General features: G+C 44.5%; 1 protein-coding gene and 1 long non-coding RNA gene across 3 annotated transcripts in view; one reads left to right on the top strand and one right to left on the bottom strand.

Moving 5' to 3' along the window:
• The window catches only part of LOC310727965, a 60,864-nt gene extending 49,787 nt beyond the window's left edge, over positions 1–11,077 (bottom strand). The window contains exon 1 of the long non-coding RNA XR_014534139.1: positions 11,008–11,077. This is a non-coding gene — a long non-coding RNA (uncharacterized lncRNA). The remainder of the gene's footprint in view (positions 1–11,007) is intronic.
• The window catches only part of kcnh1a (potassium voltage-gated channel, subfamily H (eag-related), member 1a), a 121,481-nt gene that overhangs the window by 79,817 nt on the left and 17,668 nt on the right, over positions 1–23,996 (top strand). For both annotated transcript variants that reach the window (XM_083544593.1, XM_083544594.1), the window contains exons 8-9: positions 7,853–8,052; positions 22,925–23,177. In XM_083544593.1, the coding sequence (XP_083400719.1) occupies positions 7,853–8,052; positions 22,925–23,177 (453 nt within the window). The remainder of the gene's footprint in view (positions 1–7,852; positions 8,053–22,924; positions 23,178–23,996) is intronic.

Raw genomic sequence — 23,996 nt, 5'->3', positions numbered from 1 at the left:
ATGGACTTTAAAGAAGTAGATGCCAAACTCGCAAACATCCTGAACCATCTAAAGATGTACCAGTGCCAATTGGATCCCACTGCATGTGTGGAGTTTGACATTGGACTTCCTGAAGTGTTTAAAGTCTCTGGCATGGAGAAGCTGATGCTGGATCTGTGATGATCACAAATGTTGAGCTCAGTAGCTCCCACTTTTATACCAAAGACTGTTGAAAGAACATTTACTTATAATCTTATACTCCAGTGCTCATGTTAGTTCTCACTCTCCAGTGTTCTGTATTGTTGAAAGATTTATGATCAAACTTTTGATGTCACCCAAATGAGGATGGGTTACCCTTTTGAGTCTGGTTCCTCTCAAGGTTTCTTCCTCGTTACATCTAAGGGAGTTTTTTCTTGCCACAGTCGCCATGGCTTGCTCATCAGGGATAAATGCACACCATTCACCTTGACTGTTGATTTCTGTAAAGCTGCTTTGAGACAATGTCTGTTGTGAAAAGCGCTATACAAATAAACTTGACTTGACTTGACTTGACTCAAAACAGTCCTGAAGAGCAAAAGTAGCTCTTCTGGCTAGGTTTTCACCTGTTTCAGAACCGGTTTTAGAGCGTCTGACGAGCGGTCTGTATGCTGGAATTAACATAACAGAGCAGTGGTCTGAGTATCCTAGATGGGGGCGGGGCTCCGCACGATACGCGCTGGGGATGTTTTTGTAAACAAGATCCAGCGTGTTCGCTCCTCTCGTTGAAAAAGTCCACATGCTGATGGAGTTTAGGAAGCATAGTCCTGAGATTTGCATGGTTGAAATCTCCGGCGATAATAAACAATCCGTCGGGGTGAGCATTCTGCAGGTCGCTAATAGCGCCGTAGATTTTACACAGTGCCTCCTTAGCATTAGCACTGGGAGGAATGTACACTCCGACAATGAATACAGTGGTGAATTCCGGTGGTAAATAAACAGGTCTGCATCTAACAGTCACAAACTCCACTAGCGATGATCAGTAGCGTGAAACAAGCACAGAGTTATTACACCATTCCGTGTTGATATAAACACACACGCCACCACCGCGAGTCTTACCGCACAGAGCTGCGTTTCTGTCGGCTCGAAACGCGGTTAGCCCATCTCTGACCAGTCTCTTGAAACACTTCATCACTACTGAGGTCAGAGCTACAGGGCGATAGTCGTTAAGGCAGGCGGGCTGGGGTTTCTTCGGGACAGGAACAATGGTGGACTGTTTGAAACATGAGGGGACAGGAGACTGTTCCAGTGAGAGGTTGAATATCTCAGTGAACACTGGTGCTAGCTGGTCAGCGCAGGGTTTCAGAACCCGACCTGTAATGCCATCTGGTCCTGCTGCCTTTCTGGTATTCACCCTCTTGAATGCCCTCCTCCCGTCATGCTCTGAGATGGTGAACGTGTTTACCTCTCTGGCTAGCTGTGCCGCTAGCACCGCTAGCATGGTTAGCTGCAGCCTCGAACTGAGCGTAAAACGTGTTCAGCTCATCTGCCAGAGAAGCGTCCGCATTCACCATTCTAAAAGATGGTGTTCTATAGTCCCTTATTGTTCTTAGTCCCTGCCACATGCTCCTACAGCCATCATGTTGAAACTGTGACTCTAGTTTCCTCCCGTAGCGCCGCTTTGCATCCTTCACTGCTCTGCGAACACTAAGCCGTAGCCTTGTACTCCTCCATGTCCCCGGTGGCGAGCCCCTTGTTGTAGGCAGCGGAGCTGGATCTCAGAGCGTCGCGGATGGTTTTATCCACCCACGGCTTCTGGTTGGGAAACGTTCTGATAGTGTTTTTTTGCACCCTATCATCCGCTAGTTTCCCGATGAATCCCACAACCGCTTCCATAAACATGTTGACGTCCTTTCGCCCCTGGTGGGGCAGGTGATGTGCTGATGAAAGTTCGGTAGTGCGCGCTTGAGGTTGGCACTGTTGAAATCTCTAACCAAATGAGCACGGCCTCCCGATGCTGTGTTTGGTGATGTGTTTAAGTCCCATACTGCAGTGTCCGCTTGATGTGGAATATAAACGGCACTGACAATGACCGAGCTGAATTCCTGAGGTAGATAGAAGGGCCAAAAATAGATGGTCAGTAGTTCCAGATTTGGTGTGCAGGAGCGTGAAAGAGGAACAATGCTCGTGCTGTTGCACCAATGGTTGTTCACCATCAGACACAATCCACCTCCTCTTGACTTCCCCGACTTCAGTGTTCTGTCCATGCTTTAAACCGAGAAAAACTCAGCCGGCTGGATGGCGTGGTCCGGTATCGCTGGGTTCAGCCATGTCTCGTTGAAGCAGAGAAGGTTGCAGTCCCGAATGTCCCTCTGGAACTTGACCCTTGCCCTGAGTTTGTCGAGCTTCTTCTCCAAGAGTCAAGAAACTTTTATTGTCATTTCAACCATATATAGCTGATGCAGTACACAGTGAAATGAAACAACGTTCCTCCTGAACCCAGGTGCTACATAGAACAACATAAAACAAACAGTACAGAACAGAAAAACACAGGGCCGAGAACTAAGATCCTCGCCACATAAAGTGCATGTGTGTAGCTGGTGCAAACAGTGCAAAAGACAACACAAGACAGTGCAAGACAACACAGGACAGTGCAGGACAATACACAATACACAAAATATAAAAATAAAAATGGAAATAGCTCTGCCAGTAAAACCTGTCGTAACAGAATAAAGTGCAGTGTAAACAGAAATATGTAAACAGAATTTGTGCAATTCAGCAGTAGCAGCAATCAAAAATAAAGTGAACAGTGACCAAAGGATTTGGACAGAATATTGTGCAAAATAACAAGTCCCAGAATCAGCAACAGACGGCATGTAAACATTTTGCGATAGTGAAAAGTGTGATTGGTATTGAAACCTGGGTGAGCGAAGTGTATGAGGGGTGTTGAGTCCGGTTTGTGCAGATCAGTCACACAGTTGTGTGTGTGTGTGTGTGTGTGTGTGTGTGTGTGTGTGTGTGTGTGAGAGAGAGTTCAGTTCAGTTCTTTGTTGAGGAGCCTGATGGCTTGCGGAAAAAAACTGTTGCACAGTCTGGATGTGGCGGCCCGAATGCTTCGGAACCGTTTTCCTGATGGTAGGAGTGTGAAAAGTGTGTGTGATGGCTGTGTGTGGTCATCCACAATGCTGTGTGCTTTGCGGATGCAGCGTGTAGTGTAAATGTCCATGATAGAGGGGAGAGAGATTCCGATGATCTTCTCAGCTGTCCTCACTATCCTCTGTAGGGTCTTGCGATCCGAGACGGTGCAGTTCCCAAACCAGGCAGTGATGCAGCTGCTCAAGATGCTCTCGATGGTCCCTCTGTAGAACATGGTCAGGATGGGGGGAGGGAGATGAGCTTTCCTCAGCCTTCTCAGGAAGTAGAGACGCTGCTGGGCTTTCTTGGTGATGGAGCTGGTGTTAAGTGACCAGGTAAGCTTGTCCGCCAGATGAACACCAAGGAATTTGGTGCTCTTGACGATCTCCACTGAGGATCCAGCGATGATCAGTGGAAAATGGTCACTCTGTGTTCTCCTGAAGTCAACAACCATCTCTTTAGTTTTGTCGACGTTTAGAGACAGGTTGTTGGCTCCACACCAGGCTGTTAACCGTTGCACCTCCTATCTGTATGCTGACTCGTCGTTCTTGCTGATTAGACCCACCAAGGTCGTGTCATCGGCAAACTTGATGATGTGATTCGAGCTGTGCATTGGTGCACAGTCGTGAGTCAGCAGAGTGAACAGCAGTGGACTGAGCACACAGCCCTGGGGGGCCCCAGTGCTCAGTGTGTTGGTGCTGGAGATGCTGTTTCCGATCCGGACTGACTGAGGTCTTCCAGTCGGGAAGTCCAGGATCCAGTTGCAGAGGGAGGTGTTCAGGCCCAGTAGGCTCAGCTTCTCGATCAGGTGCTGAGGAATGATTGTGTTGAATGCTGAACTGAAGTCTATGAACAGCATCCTTACATAAGAGTCCTTGTTATCCAGATGGTTGAGGGCCAGATGAAGGGTTGTGGAGATAGCATCGTCCCTGGAGCGTTTTGGACGATATGCGAACTGCATGGGGTCCAGTGCGGGTGGAAGCTGGGTCTTTATGTGCCTCATGACGAGCCTCTCGAAGCACTTCATCATGATGGGTGTGAGTGCAACGGGACGATAGTCATTGAGGCAGGAGACAGAAGACTTTTTCGGCACAGGAATGATGGTCGTCGTCTTGAGTCACGTAGGAACAGTGGCACTGCTCAGGGAGATGTTGAAGATGTCAGTGAGGACATCTGCTAGCTGTTGTGCACATTCCCTGAGCACTCTGCCAGGAATGTAGTCTGGTCCAGCAGACTTCTGTGGGTTAACTCTACATAGAGTTTTCCTCACTTCAGCTGTGGTTAGACAGAGCACCTGGTCACTGGAAGGAGGGATGGTCTTCCTCGCCACCATGTTGTTCTGCACCTCGAACCGGGCGTAGAAGTCGTTTAGTGCATCTGGGAGGGAGGCGTCACGGTCACAAGCAGGTGATGTAGTCTTGTAATTCGTGATCGCCTGGATGCCCTGCCACATGCGCCGGGTGTCTCCGCTGTCCTGGAAGTGGCCGTGAATTCTCTTGGCGTGTGCGCGCTTCGCCTCTCTGATGGCACGGGACAGTTTGGCCCTTGCTGTTTTTAAGGCCGCCCTGTACCCTGCTCTGAAGGCAGAGTCTCTTGTTTTTAGCAGCGCACGCACCTTGGCGGTCATCCACGGCTTCTGGTTGGAGCATGTAGTGATGGTCTTGGAGATAGTCACGTCATCAATGCACTTGCCAATGTAGCTGGTCACTGTTGACGTGTATTCCTCCAAGTTGATGAAATCGCCGTTGGTTGCAGCTTCCCTGAACATGTCCCAGTCAGTGCATTCAAAACAGTCCTGGGGAGCAGACATGGATCCTGCTGGCCAGGTTCTCACTTGCTTCCGAACTGGTCTTGAATGCCTGCTGAGTGGTCTGTATGCTGGGATCAGCATAACAGAGATGTGGTCTGAGTAACCGAGGTGGGGGCGGGGCTTCGCCCGGTATGCGCCCCGGATGTTTGTGTAAACAACATCCAGCGTGTTTTCTCCTCTGGTTGCAAAGTCCACATTCTGATAAAATTTAGGGAGCACAGTCCTGAGATTTGCGTGAATAAAATCTCCGGGGACTATAAACAATCCGTCAGGGTGTGAGTTTTGAAGTCCGCTAATGGTCCCGTAAAGCACACTGAGCGCTTCCTTAGCATTAGCGCTAGGTGGTATGTACACTCCGAACACAATAGCAGTGGTGAATTCCCGGGGTAAATAAAAAGGTCTACATCTTACAACAATAAACTCCAGCAGCGATGAGCAGTAGGTTGAAACAAGCACAGAGTTCTTACACCATTCCGTGTTGATGTAAACACACAGACCGCCACCGCGAGTCTTACCGCACAGAGCTGCATTCCTGTCGGCACGAAACGCGGCTAGCCCGTCCAGCTGGATGGCAGCGTCCGGAACTCTGTCGCTCAGCCACGTCTCCGTAAACACAAAAACGCAGCAGTGTCTGTACTCACGCCGAGTAGCTTGTTGGAGTCTGATGTAGTCTAGTTTATTGTCCAGGGAGCAGACATTTGCCAGCAGTAGTGATGGTAGAGCAGGCCGGCTAGGGTTAGCTTTTAGCCTAGCATTAGCACCCGCTCGCTTTCCGCGCTTCTGTTTTCTCGCGCAGCGCTTCCGATTCCCCCTCCTCCCTAACCCTAGATGCCGAGGACTGGAGGCCTGGTTCTCGGAGCACGCCGAGGTCGCATAGCTTCTGCCGCAGGTCATCATTAATGGTGTTGTTTGGGTTGTTTCTGAGTTCTTTCAGGGTTTTTCGGTTGTACACAGGGACACCGGTTGCTCTGATGTCCATGTGTTGTGTAAGGCGGGCTACAAAGTGAGAGTAGCACCATTTTGGGTCCGGAGCGGCCGCTGCGAGCTACTGCTGCACCGCCATCTTGGAACCATCCAGTGACTGGACATTGGTTAACAGGATACTAGGTAAGGGAGCGCGGTGTGCGCGTGCCCTCAGCCTGTTCCTGACGCAGGCTCGTTTCCATCGCGGACGCTGGTATGGGTCGCGTCCTTTGTTCTCCCTGAGGATCTCGCTCGGCCAGCATGGGTCCGGGTTTAAAAGCGACGAAAAAGGTGAGTGCATTGTACACCAATAGATATGAGTGTCTCTGTCATATCTAATGATGTCCATCTTGTGTAGATGGAACTGTAACTAATTAAATTAAAGTATAAAATAAACAAAAAAAGAAAAAACTTAGCCGGAGCAGTCGTGACGGCAGCCGATCTCACCAGCGCCATCTTGGAGTGTCACATCAACACCCTGGTGAAGAAGGCCCGGCAGCGTCTGTACAATCTGAAATGCTTAAGGGACTTTAAACTACCCTCTCAGGTGCTAAAGACTTTCTACACTTGCACCATTGAGGGCGTCCTGACGAGTAGCATTAATTCCTGGTTCGGGAACAGCACCATGCAGGACAGATGATCCCTCCACAGGGTGGTGTGTTTAGTTGAACGTACCATCCACACCGAGCTCCCTTACCTGCAGGACATCTACAGCACGGGGTGCCAGACCAGAGCCAGTAAGATTGTGAAGGACCTCCGCCATCCCAACAATGGACTCTTTTCTTTGTTGCGTTCAGGGAAACGCTTCCGCTCCCTGAAAGGGAACACAGAGAGAATGAGGAGGAGCTTCTTCCTACAGGCCATTCGGAGTTTAAACCAGGAAACACCCAGGATCTAAAAACTGTCCCACTCTCTCCATCATCACACTTTTTCTCTGCACATATTTTTCTTTTCGTACTACGACACTTTAAACTCTGGACTGTCACTTTAGCGCTGGACTCGCACAGCACAGTGCACTTTATACTTTATACCACACGGACACTTTAAGGACAATCACATAAACCACCTTACATTTTTTACTGATTTACTGTTTGCTGCCATAAGCATACCTTGTATATATACCTTTTTTTTCATATACTATATCTTTATATATTTTATATTTTATATAGTTTTATACTTTATTTATCTGCCTTCTTTTTCCATGCCGGATTGTCGTAAAAAGTATTTCACTGCATGTCGTACCCTGTATGTATGTGTATGTGACAAATAAAATTTGATTTGATTTGAAACATGAATACTTGTGGAAGGTGCTGGAAAGCTTCAGGTTCAACCCTGGTTTCATAGCCATGATCAAGGTGCTGTACTGTGAAACTGAGAGTGTACTTAATGTTAATGGTGGTTTATTTGCCCCTTATAGAGTGTACAGAGGGATCAGGCAGGGCTGTTTACTGTCAGGTATGCTGTACACTTTAACTATTGAACCTCTTTTGATCAACCTAAGAAATCAACTTTCTGGTTTCAATATTCCACACTCTAATGCTTTACTCTACCTGTCAGCGTATGCAGATGACCTAGCTGTAACAGTGGAATTCCAGTCTGATGTAAATGTTTTAACTGCTGTTTTAAGAGTTTTTGGGTTTTAATCGTCAGCGGCTGGTTCATCAATAGGGGAAGTTGAAGATGTTTGAGGCTGTGTGATAGTGTGGAGAAGTTCTGTGTTCTGTGAAAGAGGAAGAACTGCACTTTACACCAGAACTGAACTCTAACCTTCAACTGTCATTCTTTGAATGTATTTTTCTTTTTGTCATTTTATTAAATGTGTTTATTTATCTATTGATTTAATTAACTGATATGATCTGGTATTTAACGTGTTATAACGTGTCAAAGTAAAAAAAAAAAGTAAACAAAAATCTCTGTCACTCACTCTCTCTCTCTCTCTCTCTCTCTCTCTCTTTCTCTCTCTCGCTCTCTCCCTCCCGCTCCCTCTAGCGCTCCTCTATGCCACTATCTTTGGTAATGTGACCACGATCTTCCAGCAGATGTACGCAAACACAAACCGCTATCATGAGATGCTGAACAGTGTGAGGGATTTCCTCAAACTCTACCAGGTTCCTAAAGGCCTGAGTGAAAGAGTAATGGACTACATCGCCTCCACCTGGTCCATGTCCAGGGGCATCGACAAAGACAAGGTACACACACACTCACACACACACACACACACACACACACACACAAACCTGTCCATACACCCACACGTGCACGCACGCACACCCATGTAAATACCCTCGCACACACTTGTGTCCATATTCTCACACACACACACACACACACACACACCCATGTCTATACCCCCCAACACACACACACACACACACACACACACACACACACACCTATGTTCAGATTTAATTCAATTTGTTTATTTGTATTGCGCTTTTAACAATGAACATTGTCTCAGAGCAGCTTTACACAGATAATGTGGTGATACAATTAATATGTTCCTTATAAGTGTAAGTTTGTCCCTGATAAAGGAGATGGTGGAGACTGTGGTGAAGGAAAAACTCCCTGAGATGCAGATAGAAGAAACCCTGAGAGGAACCAGACTCAAGAGGGAACCTCATCCTCATCTGGGTGCCACCAAATGTCCATTTATTACAGATAAACGATGTTGAGGTGCAGTGATGATGATCAGAAGCAAACTGTAGTCCTGAGTCAGTGTAGCAGACTGTTGACATTAACTACAGTCCAAATCCATCCTCAAAGCTCCTGTTCTTACTCCAGAATTTAATGGAACCTCAGGGCATTGTCCCCAGCTGCACAGAGTCACCTCTAATTGAAGAGAACACTATCCAGAGGCATACCAGGACAAAGTAAGCAGAAGTGTGAAGTGAGCAGAGAGAAGAGGGGTGTGTGTGAAAAAGAGAGAGAGAGAGAGAGAGAGAGAGAGAGAGAGAGAGAGAGAGAGAGAGAGAGAGAGAGAAGAGGGGTGACAGGAGGAGAAGGATATGGATTATTATGTGTCTTTATTGTTGTATGAAAGTTAATGTCACTGTGCAGTTGGGACTCTGGTAAGATTCACTCTGGTAGCAGAACTAAAATGGAGAACCAGAAGGTAACACAGACATAAGGATAGCTGGGACCAAGATGGCAGCACATGCACAACTTGAGGCCCAGCGTCTCTCCAGATTTTGCAATTCAGTAGTAATTTATCCAAAAACTGCAAGCTTATTCATTCAGAACAGACTTGCACATATCTCATACAGCCGACAAGCTTTATTAGACATCGGCAACAACTACAGATACAGGCTTTTAATGAACTTTTAACTCCCTCGGAAAATCGCTCGAACACCACGGACCGCTGATCCAGCTCGGTCCACAGCGAAACCACATCGCCAGCACCGAGATCGTAAACAAAGGAGGGGGAAGCTAGGCGGCATCAGGGCTAGGCTAAGGCTTAACCCATGTCAAACATCTATTCCAACATTTACATTTGCGGCATTTAGCAGACGCCCTTATCCAGAGCGACGTACAAAAGTGCTTTGAGTCTCTAGTAATGAATAAATCTCCACTGATTACAAACCTAATATAAATATAACCCTAGAATTCTACAAACTTGGAAAGTGCTAATTTCAGTGTTTCAGGAAAAGGTAGGTCTTAATTCGTTGCTTGGAGATAGTCAGGGACTCCGCTGTCTAGGGGACATCTAGGGGAAGTTCATTCCACCACCTTGGTGCCAGAACAGAGAAGAGCCTTGAAGTGTACTTACCTCTCATTCTAAGAGAAGGTGGTACCAGTCGAGCAGTGCTGGAGGATCTCAGACAGCGTGGTGCATTCCAAGCATCTTCCTTGCCAATGCACGGTCTCTCACAAACAAAATGGATGAGCTGCTGCTCGGGATAACATCACACAAGCGGATTAAGGAATGTAATGTCATGATTTTTACGGAAACATGGCTCAACAGCTCAACAACAACATTCTCAGCAGCACCATTGAGCTCGGGGGTCGCAGTGTTTTTCGACGGCAGAGGACTCTGGTAAGCGCAGAGGTGGAGGACTGTGCATTTATGTTAACAAATCATGGTGCACAGACTCTACTGTTACTGAAAGTCATTACTCTGTTCATTTAGAGTATTTGATGATTAAGTGCAGACCCTTTTATTTACAGAGAGAATTCTCAGCCATTGTTGTGACTGTTTGCTGATATCTGCGTGAATTTCCTCCACACTGCAGTCTGCACATCCCGGAGGAGCTATCGATGTTGCTGGAGATTTCAACCACTCCAACCTGAGATCTGTTTTACCTAAATTTCAACGCAATGTCTCCTGCTCTACCAGAGGGGACAAAACACTGGACCAGGTGTACACAAACATACCTGGGGCATACACAGCCATTTCCCTCCCCCAATTGGATTAGTCTGATCACCGCTCTTTGCTCATGCTACCCAAATACACACAAATGATCAAACGGGTGAAAATAGTTGTGAGGACAGTAAAGGTATGGAAATTTTTTCTCTACAGCAAAAGTTTCAGGATACTGACTGGAACATGTTTGCCTCACAGGCCACACTGGACTCTCACACAAACATTTACACATCATCTGTTTTGGACCATATCAACAACCGTCACACACGTAAATGCTTTCCTAATCAGAAGCCATGGATGAACTCTGAAGTCAGTCTCCTGTTGAAAGCAAGAGATGCTGCCTTTAAATCTGGCAACGTAGAGGACTACAACAGAGCCAGGGCCAACCTGAAAAGCGGCATCAGGAGAGCCAAGTTCACATTCAAGCTTAACATAGAAGAGCACTTCCACAACTCTGACCTCAGACGCACGTGGAAAGGCATCCAGACCATTACGGACTACAAACCTACACCTCAACCAACCAGCAGTGCCTTCCAACCAAACGAACTCCATCACTTTTTTGCTCGTTTCGATCAAGGCATAAGGCAGTTCACCTCAACCATGGACTCTTCTAGTGCTTAGTCAAGTCAAGTTTATTTCTATAGCGCTTTTCACGAAAGACATTGTCTCAAAGCAGCTTTACAGAAATCAACAGTCAAGGTGAACGGTGTGCATTTGTCCCTGATGAACATGCCTTGGCAACTGTGGCAAGGAAAAACTCCCTTAGATGTTATGAGGAAGAAACCTTGAGAGGAACCAGACTCAAAAGCAGAACCTCATCCTCATTTGGGTGACATCAAGAGTTTGATCATAAATCTTTCAACAATACAGAACACTGGAGAGTGTGATTATAGATAATGTTCTTTCTACAGTCTTATACAGTCTTTATGGTTATAAAACTAGGAGCTACTGAGCAACTCATAAAATAGCTCAACATTTGTGATCATCACAGATCCAACACCAGCTTCTCCATTCCAGAGACTTTAAAAACACTCCAGGAGGTCCAATGTCAAAACCGAGTTCGGCATATACTTCTGTAAAGGTCCATAATCTTAGCTGGCCAAACCTCAGTATGCCTCAGGATGGGTAGAGAAAGAGATGCAGTGGAGAGCAATTAGCGTAGCTGCTGTTCATGATATTAACAGCACAAGTTGATAATGTGCATGTGATCAGATGTTCTGGAGCACAAGGTTATGATGTGATGTGTGTGATGTGTGTTATGTGTAGGCTTTGCTAAAAAGATACGTTTTTAATCTACACTTAAACTGGGAGAGTGTATCTGAACCCCGAACACTGTCAGGAAGACTATTCCAGAGTTTAGGAGCTAAATGTGAAAATGTTCTACCGCCTTTAGTGGACTTTGCTATTCTAGGAACTACTAGAAGTCCAGAGTTTTGAGATCTCAGGGAGCGTGACGGATTGTAGCGTGTTAGAAGACTGGAGAGATACATGGGAGCTAAACCATTTAGTGTTTTATAAGTAAGAAGTAGTAGTTTGTAGTCAATTCGAAACTTAACAGGAAGCCAGAGTAGGGATGAGAAGATTGGGGTTATATGATCATATTTTCTCGACCTTGTGAGAACTCTTGCTCCCGCATTCTGAACTAACTAAAGCTTGTTTATTAATGATGCAGGACATCCACCTAGTAATGCATTACAATAGTCTATTCTGGAGGTCATGAAAGCATGGACGAGCTTCTATGCATCAGATATAGATAACATGTTTCTTAGCTTAGAAAAAACTTTTGCTGTCCAAAATAACTCCCAGGTCTTTTACTGTTGAACTAGTAGTTACAGAACATCCGTCTAAATGCAGGTTGAAATGCTAGAGCTACTGTGTACTGGTTTTTGGGCCGATAAGCAAAATCTCAGTTTTATCAGAATTTAAAAGTAGAAAGTTATGGGTCATCCAATATCTTATTTCTTTAACACACTCAGTTATCCAAGCTAATTGAGCTGTATCGCCTGGTTTTGATGAGATATATAGCTGGGTATCATCAGCATAACAGTGGAAGGTAATTCCATGTCTTCTAATAATATTTCCTAAGGAAAGCATGTATATTGTGAAAAGCAGGGGTCCTAGAACTGAACCTTGTGGCACGCCAAAAATTTTTTTAGCATTAACCTGGATAGCTCTCCATTTAAGTCTACAAATTGGTAACCATCGGACAGGTAGGATTTAAACAAGCTTAATGCCTGTCGCTGAATGCCAATATATTTTTGTAAGTGATCTAGGAGGAGATCATGATCTATAGAGTCAAATGCAGCACTAAGATCTAGTAAAACTAACAGAGAGATTAAGCCTTGGTCTAAAGCTAAAAACAGGTCATTAGTGATTTTAACTAGAGCAGTCTCTGTGCTATGATGGGGCCTAAAACCTGACCACCTACACCAGACCAATCAATGCCCAAACAGGTCAACAGAGGATGCAGTTTGCAAAGCTCTTCATTCAGCCCTTAACCATCTGAATAAAAGCAACACCCACATCAGAATGCTGTTTATTGACTTTAGCTCTGCGTTAAATACAGTCCTTCCCACTGTACTGATCACTAAGCTTAGTGACCTGGGTATCTGCACCTCCTCTTGCAGATGGATTCTGGACTATCTCACCAATAGACCTCAATCTGTTAGTCTGGGCAACCAGGTATCCTTAACCCTCATTTTGGACACTGGCATCCCACAGGGCTGTGTTCTAAGACCACTACTCTAATCCCTGTTCACCCACGATAGTGCTCCTCTGTATAACTCCAACATTTTTATCAAGTATGCAAATGACACCATTGTGATCGGCCAGATCGACAACAACGACGAATCGGCCCACAGAGAAGAGATCTGAAGCCTGACTAAAGACTAAAGAGCTCATCGTCGACTTTTGGAAATCCAACAGCAGGAGACATCTCCCAGTGAACATCAAAGGAACTAAGGTAGAGCGAGTCTCCAGCTTTAAGTTTCTGGGAGTTCACATCTCTGAGGATCTGTCCTGGCACAAGAACACTTCAGCTCTGGTTAAGAAAGCACAACAACGCCTGTACTTTTTGAGAAGTAAGAGATTGTTGAGAAAGCTCATCTGTCCCCAGGGATTTTAATGAGTTTCTACCGCTGCATCATCGAGAGCATCCTGATAGTATATCTTTTTTACTCCTTATTACATCTGCACAATTTTTTATCTATGTTCTGTCCACTGTGTGCGTACTCTCCACAAAGTGACAGACATCTAAACAGGTGTACTGGGCACTCAAAGATTAAAGATGACAAGGACGTGGAAGTAAAGTTCAATTCTTTTACTTGTTTGTCTTCATCACTTGTTTTTACAGTGCTTTTCCACTTACTTTGTAATACTAAAAACACAAGAAAACTTTCTTTCAGTTTACAGTTATATCGGTCACAAACACTCAATACCATAAGGTAAATATTGCATGTGAAAGCAGACGGCAGTTATATATCTTATCATACAATAAATCATGACAAAATATACAGCCCTAACCATTCACAATACATTAAATATGTCAGGTCTACTTACAAACATAGCTTCTTCAAGGCTCAACTCAGGCAGATGCTGCAGATTCACCAGAGGCCCAACTGAAGCCTCTTGCCATGCCAAACATACTTCTAAAATGGCTGGTCTCACCTAAGACTAGCCATGTGACCAACCCCAACCAATAGGAAAACAGGAAGAATTAAGTGAGCTGTCTGCTTTCTCCACACAATCAACAGGTGGTGCTAAACACTCTACACATACATGAAACCAGTGACATCACACTCCCCATCTGGTATTGCATACAATAGCATTATTAGGTATTAAATGAAACCTGACATCAGAAAACATGAAAATTCACTGTCCATGATAAACACTTACACAGACATAAGTACCACTACTTCTGTTATGAGCCTAAGAAAAGTCCTAACAGTCCCACCCTTAGTGACTTAACTCAAGCTTCCTGACTTTTTCATCACCGTCAAGATATGCTTTAATGACGCGAGCCATAGGCCAGTCATTTCGTGTAACCAGAGTGTCTTTAAGCAACACCACGTCTCCTTCCTTGCTGTTTGGATATGTGTCTTGCCACTTGCTGCGACTTTGAAGAACGGAGAGGTATTCTTTCTTCCATCTCTCCCAAAAAACATTCGCCAGGTGTTGAACACGTCTCCATTGTTGGCGATGCACATCTGCATGTTTAAAAGATCCTGGCGGAGGAAGAGGGGTGCAGATCTTTTGCGTCAATATCATTGCTGGTGTGAGAGTGAAAGGAGCATCACTCGACATCGGTGTAAGAGGTCTTGCATTTATTATTGCGGACACCTCGGCCATTAAGGTTGACAGTACTTCATGAGTGAGATGGGAGGGGTTGAGCTGTAAAAGCATGGAGTCAAGAATCCGTCTTGAAATCCCAATCATTCTTTCCCACACTCCTTCCATATGTGAGGAGTAGGGTGAGTTGAATAACCAAATACATCCCTCCTCACTTAGATACCTGGAAATGTTTGTATCGTCCTGAAGGAAGAACAACTCCTTGCAGGCTCCTTTAAAGTTTGTACCGCAGTCAGAGCGGATCATCTTTGTAGGACCACGCACTGCAAAGAAGCGGCGTAACGCATTGATGAAACTTGATGTATCCAATGATTCTATCATCTCAATATGCACCGCACGTACACTTAGGCATGTAAAAAGTACTGCCCATCTTTTACTATTTGCTGCACCTCCTCGTGTACGGCGAGTGGAGATGTTCCAGGGGCCGAATACATCCAGACCAACATTGGTAAAAGGGGGTTCTATACAAAATCGATCATGTGGGAGATTCGCCATCTTTTGTTCTGCCATCCTACCACGGAGTTTCCTGCAGATGACACACTTATACAGAATGCTGGAAATGTATTTCTTTGATCCCATAATCCAGAAGCCATCTGTACGCACCGCGCCCTCTGTGAAGATTCTGCCTTGATGTTTAACTCTCTCGTGGTAGTGATTAATGAGTAGAGTAGCAACATGGCTGCGACCCGGAACGATGAGAGGATGTTTTTCTTCCATCTCAATTGGAGCATGATGAAGTCTGCCACCTATTCTCAGCAGTCCATCGCTGTCAAGTGTGGGATCAAGCTTCCTCAGTGAACTGTTTTTTGGTATAGGACTTCCTCTCTCCAGACAGGAAATCTCAACCTGATATATTTCCATTGAATGCATCCAATTACAACTGCTTTTGCTCGAGCCAGTAAAACGGGCATATGCGGCTCAAGATGATATGCATGCTTGCATCCTTGAGTGTTGCTCTCTCGCTCAGATTTAAAGGACTGAACAATATGAATCAAGGAGGCAATACCTCTAATAAGGGATTGCCATCGAGAGAATCTTTCAAAGCGATGTGAACCAAGGCCTTTTTGAGATCAATAACTGCAGTGTTGTGACATCGGACCTCTTTGTCAGATTCTGGATCAATGAGGTTATACTCCCCTGTTGTGTCTGTCTCCCCAAGACATAAGAGGAAATCTGTAAGCCAGATGGTGCCTGCGAGTTGAGCTGGAGTCACCAATCTGGTAGCAACATCCGCAGGATTTTGTTCAGTTCGGACATAATGCCACTGTTCAGGATGTGATGATTTCCTAATCCTTTCCACCCCGTTGCTCACGTAGACATAAAATCTCCTGGTTTCGTTGCAGATGTAACCAAGAACTACTTTACTGTCAGTGTAGAACTGCAGACTGTTAGGTTTAATATCCAACTCACTCATAACCAATTCGGCAAGTTCCACTGCCAAGACAGCGGCACCAAGTTCAAGCCGGGGAATAGTATGGACTGATAAGGGGGCTAACTTAGCTTTCCCCATAATGAAACCTACATGGCATTTTTGATCTTTGTCTACAACCTTTAGATAAGCTACGGCTGCTATGGCTTTCACAGAAGCATCTGAAAAGACGTGAACCTCAGAATAATGAGCGGTGGAAACAGAGAATGCAGTGTAGGCTCGAGGAGTTTCAAACTATGTCAGCTCTTGTAGAGAATCTCTCCAAGTTGACCACTCTGCCTCATTTTCAGCTGGGAGCAGAACATCCCAATCAATAGCAACATGACTGGTGAGCTGCCTCAGCAACAACTTCCCTTGAATGGTAATAGGAGCGACAAACCCAAGTGGATCAAAAAGGCTATTATTGGTTGAGAGGACTCCTCTTCTTGTATACGGTTTGTCATTGTCAGCCACACAAAATGTGAATGTGTCATGTACTAGGTTCCAGCTTAATCCAAGACTGCGTTGTATTGGGGGTGAGTCAATGTCAAGTTCCAGATCTTTTAGTTCCTTTGCATGGTCAGTTGGTGGAAAGGCATGCATGACAACTGGACAGCTAGATGCAATTTTATGGAGCCTGAGGTTTGAAATTGCAAGCATACCTTGAGCAGCTTTTAAGAGATTGATGGCCGCATTTGCAGATGACAGTGATTTAAGTCCATCATCAACATAGAAGTTTCTTTGTATAAATCGCCTTGCATCTTCTCCAAATTCATCTTCTCCATATGTGGCTGCTTGGCGTAGACCATAAATTGCAACTGCTGGAGAAGGCCGATTGCCGAATACTGGACTTTCATCCTGTATTCCAAGACCCCTTTAGTTGGGTCATTGTCTTTGAACCATAAGAATCTGAGAAAGTTCCGATGGTCCTCCCTGACGACAAAGCTATGGAACATCTGTTTAATATCTGCTGTTAAGGCTACTGCCTCAAACCTAAACCGCATTAATACTCCTAGCAGGCTGTTGTTCAAGTCTGGGCCAGTCAACAGCATATCATTCAAGGAAACACCAAGGTGTGGGGCACTGGAATCAAACACAACCCGTATCTGACCAGGCTTACGTGGATGGTACACTCCAAAACTGGGAAGGTACCAGCATTCTTCTCCATCTTGCAGAGGAGGTGCCAATTCAGCATAATCTTGCTCAAAGATCTTTTGCATGAACGCCAAAAAGTGACTCTTCATTTCAGGCTTTCTATCCAGAGTTCGACGGAGATTGGTAAAGCGGATTAATGCAAGTTCTCTATTGTTAGGTAGGCAAGGCCTTGGCACACGAAAAGGAAGGGGGGCCACCCAACTGTTTCCATCATTTATGAACATCTCCTTTTCCATCAATCCAATGAACTGCTTGTCCTCAATGGATAGAGAAAATTTGTGGTCATCCTCTGTCCTTTCAAATATTTTCGCCCCTAAGGAATCATAATCAGTATGCTGGTATAGGCTGTCAGCAAAGTCAGAGCTTTTTTGACTTGACTAACTAAGTGGCTTTGTTTTCGTCCTAACAGGAAATATCTCTTTTAAAATGAGATGGTTCGGACATGGACTTAGATAGGAATGCCGGCCATTTTCCAGGATATTGGTCCGGTAAGCACTAAGTTCTATCGGCTTGTGTGCTGCACCCAAACAGACATCTCCAATGATCACCCAGCCAAGATCCAATCTTTGCGCATAAGGAGCATTATTTGGTCCATTACGCTGATCTCTCACCTTATGGACCTGTAGGATATCACGGCCGAGAAGTAGGAGAATCTGTGCATCATTGTCAAATTCAGGGATGAGATGAGCCATAGACTGAAGGTGAGGATGGTGTCTAGCAGCCTCAGGCGTAGGTATTTCCATCTTATCTTCTGGCATATAGTTACACTCTATGAGTGTGGAAAGAGGAACACTAATACTTCCATCCAGTGATTGAGCGATGAAGCCAGTCCCTCTTCTCCCTAACATCTCTGTAACTCCAGCACATGTGCGTAGAGTATAGGGAGACTCTACACCCTCATGATTGAACAAGTCGAAAAACTCAGACCGAGCAAGCGACCTATTACTCTGATCGTCAAGAACTGCATAGTTTTTTTATTAATCGATCTGGTTGACCCACAGGATACACTTTTATAAGACAGATCTTAGAACAGGAACGAGAGCTGTTGGCCTCACCACAAACCGCAGTGCATTTGGAAGTTATACTCGGAGAGGCCTCTTCCCTTCTCTCCCCGCCATGCTCTATATCTGGCTCTTGTGTAGCCCATGGAGCTGGTCCTGGATGTAAAGCTGTAACATGTCTGTTACTGTCACACTCCTTACAGTGAATCACTATTTTACAGTCTTGAGCTCTATGATCGGTTGATGAGCAGCATTTGAAGCAAATCCCACTCTCCTTTAGAAATGCTTTGCGTTCTTCTAGTGTTTTGGCTCGGAAACCTCTGCATTGTTTAAGGGGATGTGGCTTTTTGTGGATAGGACACAACCTGTCAACATCCAACTTACTGGTGTTTAGTGTTGTTGTAATATCTGTTTTGTGGGCTGAAACATGGCCTTTTAAGTTTGTGTATGTTTTTGCCAAGTTGTCTGATTTCATTGTTGACAACCCAGTAGATGAACCAAGTATGAAACTTGGATCATTACGGATATGGGCTTCTTTGCAAACAAAATCAACAAAGAATGAAAATGGTGGAAACTGAAAGTTGTATTCCAACTTATACAAACTACCTTGTGTCATCCATTTCTCTTGAAGCCCATATGGCAGCTTCTCCACAATGGGGTTAACACCTCGAGAAGTATCCAGGATTGCGAGTCCAGACAAATAACCTTCAAGTTTAGCTGCCTCCAGCTCCCTCAATAAATCACCAAGCTGTCTCAGCTTTAGGGGGTCTTAATTGCTGATCCTGGGAAATTTTTCGAGTTTCTCCAGAAGAGCCCTCTCAATTCTTTCAGGTGACCCATAGCATTTTTCCAAACGTATCCATGCCATGTTGAGCCCAGCTACGGGGTCATTCACATTAACAGATCTAATTCTCTTGACATGCTCCGATGACTGAGGGCCAAGCCACTTGATTAGAAGGTCAAGCTCTTCAGTGCAGGTGAGTTTTAATCCTTGTATGACGTTCATAAAGGTTGACTTCCAACTCCAATAATTTTCTGGAAGGTCATCAAATTTAATCATCCCAGAGGCCACAAGCTCACGGCGAGCCATATAAATAGCAAATTCACTGACAGTTGCATGATCATGAGTAGATGATTGTGTTGCCTGTCGCATCCAAGGTGAAGGAGTAAGAGGTAACATCAGGATGAAGATCAAATCCCGTCGACGATTCCACTTCTGCTGCAGCTGACTCCAGAATCTTTGCCTCAGCTAGCGCAGCTGCAACTTCTTTTTCTTGCTTTAATGTGGCTAGAGCAGCCTCCATGCGTGCCTCTTCTACTTTTAGCTGAGCCTTTTCCATCATGAGCTCTGTTTCTTTTTTCACAAATGTAGAACGAGCAAGAACTGCTTCAGCTTTGGCACGAGATTTAACTGCCAATAAGCTTGCTGATGACTTGCTAGACCTGCTTAAAGAAGATCTGCTGGAAGAACTAGCAACGGATCTGGTCCCGAATGACTTAGCAGATGAATTCTGAGGTTTAGCTCTCTGCTGCTCTTCTTCATTTGCCTTGCTATCCATCTTGTAAAAGATTCACACGTTCTTTTTCAGTGTTAAGACGCAATTAAGATGGAGCAGAGCAATGATGTAATGTCTTTCTTTGCAAGAATAGCTGTGCTGAGCCCGCCGTGATGCTGTTTTATTACTGTTCTGTCCACTGTGTGCGTACTCTCCACAAAGACAGTGTACCTGTACACCTGTTTAGCTGTCTGTCACTTTGTGGAGAGTACGCACACAGTGGACAGAACAGTAATAAAACAGGTGTACTGGGCACTCAAAGATTAAAGATGACAAGGACGTGGAAGTAAAGTTCAATTCTTTTACTTGTTTGTCTTCATCACTTGTTTTTACAGTGCTTTTCCACTTACTTTGTAATACTAAAAACACAAGAAAACTTTCTTTCAGTTTACAGTTATATCGGTCACAAACACTCAATACCATAAGGTAAATATTGCATGTGAAAGCAGACGGCAGTTATATATCTTATCATACAATAAATCATGACAAAATATACAGCCCTAACCATTCACAATACATTAAATATGTCAGGTCTACTTACAAACATAGCTTCTTCAAGGCTCAACTCAGGCAGATGCTGCAGATTCACCAGAGGCCCAACTGAAGCCTCTTGCCATGCCAAACATACTTCTAAAATGGCTGGTCTCACCTAAGACTAGCCATGTGACCAACCCCAACCAATAGGAAAACAGGAAGAATTAAGTGAGCTGTCTGCTTTCTCCACACAATCAACAGGTGGTGCTAAACACTCTACACATACATGAAACCAGTGACATCACAATCTATATGTATCTTTATATCTATATGTATCTTTATATCCTTACTGTACATTCTGCCCAACATTTCACATTCATGTATATATGTGTATATAATGTGTGCATATATATATATATATATATATATATATATATATATATATATATATATATATATATATATATATATGCCTTTGTTGGATGGATTTTTGTTCCCCAAAATCTCGCAATACATGGCCCCAGTCATCCTCTCCTTAATACAATGCAGTCGCCCTGTCCCATGTGCAGAAAAACACCCCCAAAGCATGATGCTACCACCCCCATGCTTCACAGTAGGCATGGTGTTCTTGGGATGGTACTCATCATTCTTCTTCCTCCAAACACGTTTAGTGGAATTATGACCCAAAAGTTCTAGTTTGGTCTCATCTGACCACATGACTTTCTCCCATGACATCCAAATGGTCATTGGCAAACTTAAGACGTGCCTGGACATGTGCTGGTTTAAGCAGGGGAACCTTCCGTGCCATGCATGTATTACCAACAGTAACCAGATCATTTCAGGTTATTTACCAGCTCCTCCCGTGTAGTTCTTGGCTGATTTCTCACCTTCCTTAGGATCTCACGAGGTGAGATATTGCATGAAGCTCCAGTCCGAGGGAGATTGACAGTCATGTTTAGCTTCTTCCATTTTTTAATGATTGCTCCAACAGTGGACCTTTTTTTCCCCCAAGCTGCTTAGCAATTTCCCCGTAGCCCTTTCCAGCCTTGTGTAGGTGTACAATTTTGTCTCTAGTGTCTTTGGACAGCTCTTTGGTCTTGGCCATGTTAGTAGTTGGATTCTTACTGATTGTATGGGGTGGACAGGTGTCTTTATGCAGCTAACAACCTCAAACAGGTGCATCTAATTTGGGATAATAAATCTTCTTCTTCTTCTTTCGGCTGCTCCCATTAGGGGTCGCCACAGTGGATCATCCGTCTCCATACCACCCTGTCCTCTACATCTGCCTCTTTCACACCACCTACCTGCATGTCTTCCCTCACCACATCCATGAACCTCCTCCTTGGCCTTCCTCTTTTCCTCCTACCTGCTGGCTCCATCCTCAGCATTCTTCTACCAATATAATTCATGTCCCTCCTCTGCACATGTCCAAACCATCTCAATCTCGCCTCCCTCAACTTGTCACCAAAACATCCTACATGTGCTGTCCCTCTAATAAACTCATTTCTAATCTTGTCCATCCTCGTCACTCCCAACGAAAACGTTAACATCTGCAGCTCTGCTACCCCCAGCTCCACCTCCTGTCTTCTACTCAATGCCACTGTCTCTAATCTATACAACATCGCAGGTCTTATAAACAGTCTTATAAACTTTCCTTTTCATTCTTGCAGATACCCTACTATCACAAATCACTCTTGTCACTCTTCTCCACCCACTCTTTTCTTTGCTTCTCTAACACACTCTCCATTACTTTGCACTGTTGACCCCAGGTACCTGAACTCCTCTGTCTTACTCCTACTGACTTTTATTCCCCTTCTCTCCAACGCATATCTCCACCTCCACCATATCTTTACCAGGCTCTTCTCAACCTGCTCACTACTCTCACCACAAATCACAATATCATCCGCAAACATCATAGTCCAGGGAGACTCCTGACTGACCTCGTCCGTCAACCTGTCCATCACCACTGCAAACAGGAAAGGGCTCAGGGCCAATCCTTGATGTAGTCCAACCCTGTCCCTGAACCAGTCTGTCGTTCCTACTGCACACTTTACTGCTGTCACACTGTCCTCATACATGTCCTGCACCACCCTCACATACTTCTCTAACACACCTGACTTCCTCATACAGTACCACAGCTCCTCTCTCGGCACCCTGTCATACGCTTTCTCTAAATCCACAAATACACACTGCAATTCCTTCTGTCCTTCTCTTTACTTTCCATCAACATCCTCAAAGCAAATAAGGCATCTGTGGTGCTCTTACTCGGCATGAAACCATACTGTTGCTCACAGATGGTCACCTCTTCTCTCAGCCTGGCTTCCACTACTCTTTCCCATAACTTCATGGTGTGACTGATCAACTTAATGATCAATATAATAATATATATATATATATATATATATATATATATATATAGTAGACTTGTTTATTCAGCTTGCACATTTCTTAAATGCCATAATCTTATAACCTTCCACTTCTGCCCTGTTTTCATATCCACACACACAGACACACACACACACACATAGACACACACACTCCTGTGTCACTATCCACACGCTTACACACACACACACACACAAATTCCTTTGTCCATATCCTCACACACTCACACACACCAACGTCTATACCCCCCCCCCCCCACCTACACACACACACACACACACACACACACACACACACACATATGCACATCCATTAATAATAAGATTAAAGTATCTCCAGAGAAGAACCTTTACAGGATGTGGCGTTGCCCCTCAGGTGCTGCAGATCTGCCCTAAAGACATGCGAGCTGATATCTGTGTGCACCTGAACAGGAAGGTGTTTAAGGAACATCCTGCATTCCGTTTGGCCAGTGACGGTTGTCTCCGTGCGCTCGCCATGGAGTTCCAGACCATCCACTGCGCTCCAGGAGACCTGTTCTACCATGCTGGGGAGAGCATCGACACACTGTGTTTCGTCGTCTCGGGGTCACTCGAGGTCATCCAGGACGATGAGGTCGTCGCCATACTGGGTAAAAAAAAAAGAGAGAAAGAGACACACACACACACTAATACACAATTTCTCGTGCACAGACACACATACCCACACACACACACACACACACACAAACTCACACTCTCACACACGCATACAAACACACAAACACACACTCTCTTGTGCACACACACCCTCTCATACTTACGCACATACACACACACATACAAACTCACATTCTCATACATAAACACACACTCTCGTGCACACACACACACACACACACACACACACACACACACACTCCCTCTTATACTCACACACACACACACACACACACACACACACACACACACACACACACACACACACACACACACTCCCTCTCATACTCTCTCTCGCACACACACACACACACACACACACACACACACACACACACACACACACACACACATAGTGTGTACACGGTACATAACATCCAGGGTTAGGTACAATTTTCGTATGGTTATGGGGAAGAAATGCAAAACATAAAATAATAGTTTCTATTGTAGTTTTTTTGCAATGCAGTGTTTTCATATTATCAACATAATAATAATAATAATAATAATAATAATAATAATAATAATAATAATAATAATAATTTGCAAACTTTAACAGTTAACAAATAATAACAAAATAAAATGCTTTCTTGGTTAAATATTTAAAAATATATATTTTATAATATTTTATAAAAATATAAAAATATGTACAAATAAAATATAATTAATAAAATGAATGCATTACACATTTTATTATATTGATTTAATTGAGTAATTGATTACATTGGCACAAATTATATTGATTAAATGAAATT

Source organism: Silurus aristotelis (assembly GCF_946808225.1).
Source record: "Silurus aristotelis genome assembly, chromosome: 6".
NCBI lineage: Eukaryota > Metazoa > Chordata > Actinopteri > Siluriformes > Siluridae > Silurus > Silurus aristotelis.
This window is presented reverse-complemented; position numbering and strand designations above follow the sequence as displayed.